This window comes from Poecilia formosa, unplaced genomic scaffold (genome assembly GCF_000485575.1).
Source record: "Poecilia formosa unplaced genomic scaffold, Poecilia_formosa-5.1.2 Scaffold643, whole genome shotgun sequence".
Lineage (NCBI taxonomy): Eukaryota > Metazoa > Chordata > Actinopteri > Cyprinodontiformes > Poeciliidae > Poecilia > Poecilia formosa.
Window position 1 is genome coordinate 116,669 of NW_006800582.1, and position 7,658 is coordinate 124,326.

At 47.5% G+C, this 7,658-nt stretch overlaps 1 protein-coding gene across 2 annotated transcripts; it reads right to left on the reverse strand.

The window, feature by feature from the left end:
* Positions 1–1,738: 1,738 nt before the first annotated feature.
* Positions 1,739–6,928, reverse strand: bcap31 (B cell receptor associated protein 31). 2 transcript variants are annotated; one of them, XM_016665987.1, is made up of 8 exons: positions 6,803–6,928; positions 6,019–6,118; positions 4,704–4,804; positions 4,485–4,629; positions 3,270–3,405; positions 2,606–2,732; positions 2,433–2,538; positions 1,739–2,238 (listed from the first exon to the last, which is right to left on the reverse strand). In XM_016665987.1, the coding sequence occupies exons 2-8, from the start codon at positions 6,108–6,110 to the stop codon at positions 2,217–2,219; spliced, it is 729 nt and encodes a 242-aa protein (XP_016521473.1). In that variant the 5' UTR covers positions 6,111–6,118; positions 6,803–6,928; the 3' UTR covers positions 1,739–2,216. The 2 variants fall into 2 exon arrangements, with proteins under 2 accessions (XP_016521473.1, XP_007542001.1); XM_007541939.2 differs by having other exon boundaries at positions 1,739–2,243; positions 2,438–2,538; positions 6,803–6,927.
* Between the last annotated feature and the right edge of the window lie 730 nt (positions 6,929–7,658).

Sequence of the window (7,658 nt, forward strand, 5' to 3'; positions counted from 1 at the left end):
CGATCGATCGATCGATGTATTGGGGACCCCCGGGCTACCGCATGGGGGCTGGGTTTAGTGTGGATGTGCACATTGATCCCCTGATTTTTTATTTTCTCTGTGAAGAAGTTGATAATTCACTGCAGGCTGTTAGAGACACAGGAGGGTTTGTGATCCTATCAGCTGCTGCTAATAAAACTCCAGCATTGATCACGTTTTTATGATTTCCTCCCAGTGAGAAACCATAACTTCAGCCTGTCTATAGATTTCCTAATAAACATGAAGTTGAGTTTTTACGTGCAGCCCTGCAGTCTTTCATGTTTCACTGTTGGAGCGTTTCTCCAGATTTCTTCCTACCAGACTTGATCTTCACTGCAACAGCAGAAATGGATCAGTGAACATGATCTACCAGCTGCTCAAAGTAAAAACTCTTCAATTAAGATTGAAGGTGTTAATATTCCCAAATCCAATTTTCCCAGAAAACCTTACAGCTTAGTGAAACATTGCAGCATCCCTGCTGCTCTTACCTCTTTTTTCTGCAGGTGTGGAGAAAAGTGGCATCGCTGCTGAATGAACCCAGACCTCCTCAGGATTCATCTCAGACTTTCCCATGTTCTCTGGATATTGTGAGTCTGGAGGAAAACTTTGTTTCTTCAATCTCTACAGGCAGGGACATCTTTAGTGTATTAAAATACACTAAAAATATGATTTCAGCTCCCAGAAAGTCTGGAGCTGCAGAGATATGTGTTAGACACCAAGGAGTCTCTGTGACCCCAGTAGAGCAAAAGGTTCCCACTTCATGCCCAGTTCACTGAGATTTAAACTTGTTGGCCAATTTTTCAACCTGAGACGACCAACGTGACAATAAAAAAAATCTTTGGTATTAAAGGTTTGGAGCAACAGATCGACTGATTTCTAACATCCAGTTGTCTTGAACATTTGATGAATGAAGACTAAGAAAACTGCCACATATTTAGTTTTTTATATAAAGTTACCATCAGAGCTCACTGCTGTCAGGTGGGCTCAAACCAACCAACAGAAAATTACAATTAAACTTTAATGACTGGCTAAATTAGCCAGTCTGTTCAGTAACTGGGAAAATATTTAAATTTAGTCATTTAATCTGCGCCAAGAGGAAACGGCGACTCAAAACTGAAAAACACAAAACTGATTAAATATAATTTCATTACTGTGAAAACATGTAAAAATACATATTTATGTAAATGTGAATAAATAAAATGTGAATGTTCTCATCCCTTTATGTTCATGTTTTTATATTAATGTAGGGATAAAATAAACTCAATCACATGGAGCCGACTCATTTCTGACCTTTGACCCTTTGGCAGCTGTTAGGCAGTAGGAACAGACGTGTGTGTCCTGAAACGCTTCAGGTCGCTGCAGGTCTGAGGAAGAGGAGGAAGAAGCCATCATGTTTAACCTGAAACTGAGTTTCTCATCTGCCGAGCCGTTTCCATGACGATACATCCGTTTAAGCAAAATTTAAACTCTGCAGCAAACCATCACATCTCCTGTCACAGTGAAACACCAACTCTTCATTTTAAAACCTTAAACTGTTAAAGTCTGTTTCCACCAGGACCATCCGGCCAATCAGAGAGCAGCAGCTAAATCAGGACCATCCGGCCAATCAGAGAGCAGCACTGTTCAAAACACTTCAGCTTCACAAACTGTTGGAAAACTTAATCAGAACCAAAGACATTCTGCAGCATCTCGGACACCAGAACCAGAACCAGACAGACTCTGAAGAAGAACAGAAACAAGTTTATTATATTCTACCATTAAAACAAAAATCTGATCAATGAATCAGAAAAACTATCATGTTCCTTGACCCAAACTGAACCAGAACCAAGCCTGGTTCTGTTTGGAGACAGAAACGGGTCCATACCGTCACAACAGAACTAAGGAACCGCTTCAGACTGAAGGACGTTTTCTCATTTTAAAGCAGAATGCTTCAAATGTAATGGCTGATGCTTTTATTTTGGAATGAAGCTTTTCCTGCAGGAAACATAATCTGGAGTCACGTTTGTCCTCAGAGGTCAGCAGCTTCACATTGGTTACAAACAAAAGGAAAAACAGAAAGCTCTCAGGCGGAGACGTAAACAGACAGTGGGATCAGCCAATCACAGCACAGCATGGCCACTGACATCAGAGCAGGATGATGAGGTCGAAGCTGCAAATGTCTGAGGCGGCGATGAAGACGACAGTCTGGAACCGAATCGTCAGTCAGACTTCTTGTCGCTGCTCGCCTGCAGTCAGAGAGCAGGGCAAAGACACCGTTACATGGGAGGTCAGATTCTCTGTGATTTAAGGCGGTCTAACGGACTTAAGCGGTTAGATCGCCTTAAGTCCGTTAGACCGCCTTCCTGTTACCTCCTGGATTAAGGCGGTCTAACGGACTTAAGGCGGTCCCTCGATGCTGCCGCTGACTGGAGGAACTCGCCTGCAGCTTGCTGTGCTCCTGCAGCAGCCGGTCGTACTCCACCATCAGGTTCTCAGCCTGTTTCTTCATCGCACTCACGTCGCTCTCTGATTTCTGCAGAGCTGCATCAGAACATCAGAGGTCAGATTAAACCTTAAAGCTTCTTCAGCTCTCATGTGACCTCCTGACCTTTCTTGGTGTCCTGCAGCTGCTCCTTCAGGGTTTTCAGCTCCTCCTTCAGAGCCTTGTTCTCCTCCTGGATTCCCACTCCTTTCTTTCCGGCTTCTGGAAGGTTTATTCTAGCCTCACGCAGTTTCTGAGGAAAACATGGAAACACAAACTTTAAAGTCCTGACTGACCCGAATGTTACACCGTTCACTCTGATTTATCCAGAAACTAACATCAGCTGCTTCTCTGACTTCCTGTTACCTCCTGGATTAAACCATAATCTGTTTAATCTGGCCCGACTCCGCCCACTCAGACCTGCACTTTTTGATTGGCTTGTTATGATGATGTCATCTGGGACCAAACAGGCTGGATCGCACTAACTGGACTGAGTAGCTGAAAGTATTTCAGGACTTCCAGCTGTGACCTTTGCCCTCCAGCTGACCTGAGCGACGCTGTGATCTGAACTCCATCCATGTAAGAAGCTCAAACGTTTCTGTGAGAAGGAAGCCGCTTCCATCACCCGTTCTACGTTCAGAAATTAGCGTTGATGGAAACCCGGCAGCAGCAGCTGTTCAGAACCAGGCGGTCGACGTGTTGGCAGCAACACGCCGACCTGCAGCATCGGCGGTGCCGATCCGGCTCAGACGACCCGTAGAACCAGAGAGGAGGAAAAGGGGGCCGTCACCTCCTTCAGCGCCTCGTTCTCCTCCATGAAGTTCTGTGCCGCGGTGCTGGCGCCCTCGGCCTGCTTCCTGAACGCCTCGTTGGACGCCATGAGGGTGGCCTGCTGTGACAGCAGCGTGGCGAGGCGCCGCAGCAGCCTGCAGCACAAACACACCAACACAGTCAGTCAGCAGCATGAACTCTCCTGGGATCAGGACACACGCACACACACACACACAGTGTGCTGAAGGTGATGATGTCAGAGTGAGTAACAGGAAGGGAGCAGCAGGTGAGGACGCCGATGTTTCTAATAACTTGACTCATCTGGAGGAGGCAGCACAGTGCTCATGTTGGGAGTATGTAAATTTGTGGTCTCTGCAGTGCAACAGCTGCGTGGAGTCAGCAGGAGGCGGCCATGTTGTCATGTGACCCAGGAACACATGCAGCTTGTAAATATCTGCCTGCTGATGCATTCAGGAGCTTTCAGGCAGCTGCAGCTATTTGTGGCGGGTTTCCGCTCCACAACGCCAAGATGCTGCGACGCCGCTGGGGCCCCGACGCCGCTGGGGCCCCGACGCCGCTGATCCGCTGCCACCATTTCCAGAGAAGCCAGTCCCAGCTGCTCAGCTGGATGTCCTAACAGAGCGCCAGCTCTGACCCGACTCCCCACATGGTTCTGGTCTGACTGTAAAGGACCAGTTGCTCCCAGTCTAATGAAGATTCTCGATGTTCATCTGAAGATTTTTCAGTATCAGAAACTTCCAGTGAAACATTAAAACTGAATGTTGGCTACAGTGACTCCGTGGCCTTTCCCTCCAGTCTGGGACCAGCACTGGGAACACTGGGACTACTTTCCGCAGCGGATGGATTGCTGTGAGGTTGGAACCTGGTCCAAACAGCAGAGCGGCTTCCTTCCAATCCTCCAAGCCGGGAAACCGATCGGGTTGTTGCGTCCAGAAGCGGAGCGGCAGAGAAAGGGCTTCCTCCGCTCCAAATATGGCCACCGATGACGTCACACCCCCAAAATACTCCCAGCAGCTGCGCCGGCTCCAGCCACACGTCTCCTCCTGACTCCCGGCGCAGGAGAACTTCCTCCCAGACTCAGGTTGCAGCAGCTGCAGGATCACATGCTGCAGCAGGCGGGCTGCTGCCACCCCCTGCTGGTAGGACACACGAACTACAAGGAGCAGCCCAGGCTGATGGTCAGAGTGTATGTGTGTATGTGTGTGTGTCTCACAAGCAGAGCAGCAGGGCGAAGCCGGCGATGTACTCGTTCCTCTGTGCTCTGAACAGTTTCATGTGGATGTGTTCGATGGCCGTCGGGTTGTTGGTCACGTCCACCTTGTCCGTCAGGCTGTACTTCCTCGCCTCGCGGAACGCATCTGGACACACACGCACCGTTACCATGGCAACAGACCAGAGGCCTACCGGGTCAGGAGAGTTCAGGCCGACGTACCTATGAGGAGGAAGACGAGGATGGCGATGGCCACCATGAACCAGGTGTTCCCATAGAGCGCCACAGTCTGCACCAGCCGGGACTTGAAGATCCGACTCCACCTGAACACACCAGGAGGAGAACTGGGTCAGAATCGGGTCAGGACTGGGGGTGAGTCCAGTTCCTGGTTCAGAAAGCAAGGTTAACTAACTGAGTAAAGCTCCTCAGCTCTGAGATTCTCAGGGTTTCAGTTTCAGACCAGGAGAAACGAACTCAGGATAACTGAACTCTGAGTCCAGAGTACAGGAAGCCTCGACCAATGGCATGCAGGTATTGCGATTCACCATGACAACGGCACAAAAGAAACCCGAAATAGTCGGGTTCCAGCAACCCGGGTTGCTGATGTGCTCAATAGTACTGAAGTCACAATAAATGACCTTCACAGTCTGGACTCGTCATCCACAACCACAATTATTTTATCAGATCCTTTTTCTCTCTGGTAGCTTCTAGATCAGCGGTGCCCAATACGTCGATCGATCGATCGGAAAGGGTCTGAGTCGATCTCAGCAGGTGACAATCTGATCGCTGCCAGGAAGCTGAGAGCAGCACTTCCTCTTCTGACGGGCTTATCAAAAATATTCACTAAGATGCTAAACGTTTGTAGCTTCATTAAAAAAGAATAAAAAATCAACGAAACGTGTTAAAATTAATAATCTCAGTAAGAGAAAAAAAGGCGACAGAGCAGAGCAGGAGTTTAAATGAGCTGCTCGACCAGCGCTGTGTCCATGAGAGGCTTATTCATAACCGAGGAATAAATATCAAGCCTGGAAACCTGATATGTAACGGACTGAATGATGTGTTTTTAAAGTAATCTCTGCCACGATAATTATGTGAAATTAAATTAATTATATCCCGACTTCAGAAGATTTGCCTTTACCTTTACTGGGCTCTCTGGTTCCTCCTATCAGTCTGTAGTTTCTCATATTTCAGTCATCAAACCAAAGTTCAGATCCACCATGACTGACTGACCTGCTGGCATCAGGTCTGAAACCAGCTTCTGACTGAGAAACCAGTAACCTGCTCCCAGTGTCAGAATCTCACTGAGGAAGAAACTGGATCAGGTTTTCTGTCACTTTATTATTTCTGCTATAACTGATGGATATTCGCATATAAAATATGTCAATAGAGTTTAATTAGCAATTTTTATGTCTTTGTGTCCTGAGGTAGATCTCAGGCGGCTGGTGAGAGAAAAAGTAGATCTTGGTCTCAAAAAGTCTGGACACCCCTGCTGTAGATGCAGCAGGAGATCTAGATGCAGCAGATCTAGGTGACTGACCTCTTGGGTGAGACGAAGGGAATGCAGAGCAGCAGGACGAGGAAGACCTCGGCGTAGAGGAAGGTGGCCACGGCCGTCCACTGGAGACTCATCTGGACTCCTGGACCGGAGAGAGACAGACCCATCAGAACCACAACAGAACCGCATCAGTCCAGTTGGTTCAGAACCATTCCTGATCTGATCCTCTCTGAGCTTCCATGTGGAGTCAGACCAGAACCCATTAGTCTGGTCCCAGTCATTCAGACCTAAACCTCCAGGTGAAAGGCCACCCCCAAGTGGAGTGGCCTAGTCAAAATCTGACCTGGAAAATCTCTGAGTCTGAATTCAATCAACTCAACAGGGCAGGGGTGGGGGGTCAAAGGTCATCCTCTGTGACCCTAGAGATCCTCTTAGTAGGTACAGGGTGTAAATACTGTAACAGATGAATCAAGGAGGCGCCTAGGGTGAATATTTCTTGTGGTTCTGGAGAACAGAACCCAGAATCTGGTTCGGTTCTCCAGGAATGTTCTAGGTCCGGTGGATCATTTCCCGGGAGGTGTGGCAGCCTGAAGGCTTCCTTCAGCTCCAGAACCAGCTACTAAGCTGTTCTGATCCAGAACCCCGCGGTAACAAGAACCCGGACTGGTTCCCTTAAGAAGCTTTAAACTGGATCCGGCACAGTCTATTTCCTGAAAACTAAAGTCAAACTGTCGAGTGACTCTGTCTATTTGCCGGATCCGGAAATCTTGACAATATTGGACCGGGTAATATTACCTTCAGCCCTCCTTCAGCATCCTTGACTCACCTTACAGCACAGAACCGGGACAAGAACCGGGAATCAGAGAGGAAACAGACGGACCGCTGGCTACTCTGTTAGCTTAGCCTGCTCTGTCGAGTACTTCCTGGCACATTTATGCCAGCTCACCCTGGGCGCTGATTGGACAAACTGAGAAAATGGGCGGGTCATTAAAAAAAAACAAAAAAAAATCATTGCAATTAATTTTATTAGCTTGTTTTAAATTAACAAGTTTAATTTAAAATATAAATGAACGTAGATTAAATTAAATTATATTTTATCATTAAAACTATGGTTTGGTTCTGGCCCAGTTTGGCGAACTGGGTCAGTACCGCCGGTTGTCAAACGGTCCACTAAGACTACGTGTTACCAGCAGCTTCCTGTTTGTTGGTTCCTTCAACCACCAGCAGAGGGAGACACTAACTACAGAGAGCATCCCCGCCATCCCCGCTTGACCAGAGATGAGCTTAACAACAGCGATGTCTCACTCGGACACATTTATCATAAATCAAAACCCCTCATCATGCTGGTCGGACTGGTTCTTGACAGTCCAGCAGCCCCAGTAAAACCATCCAACGCTGTCAACTTTTCAAACTGTTTTAATTTGATTTGTGCTTCCATGTTCTCCTCAGCTGATGGTGACGTTAGAAGGTGAGGTCACCTGTCGTCATTTAATATTTTAATCTTCTGATTTTGCTGTCGTCATGACAAACAAGAGGACTAAACTGATAAATGTGTTCAACTAATAACCCTCTCACAGTTTCATCAGGTGTCACAAAATGACCAATTTTTAAATAAATTTAGTCCACTTTAACTAGGGTTGCCGCCAGCCCCGTGCAGAGGCCACTAAAGGGGCAGGTGCTCA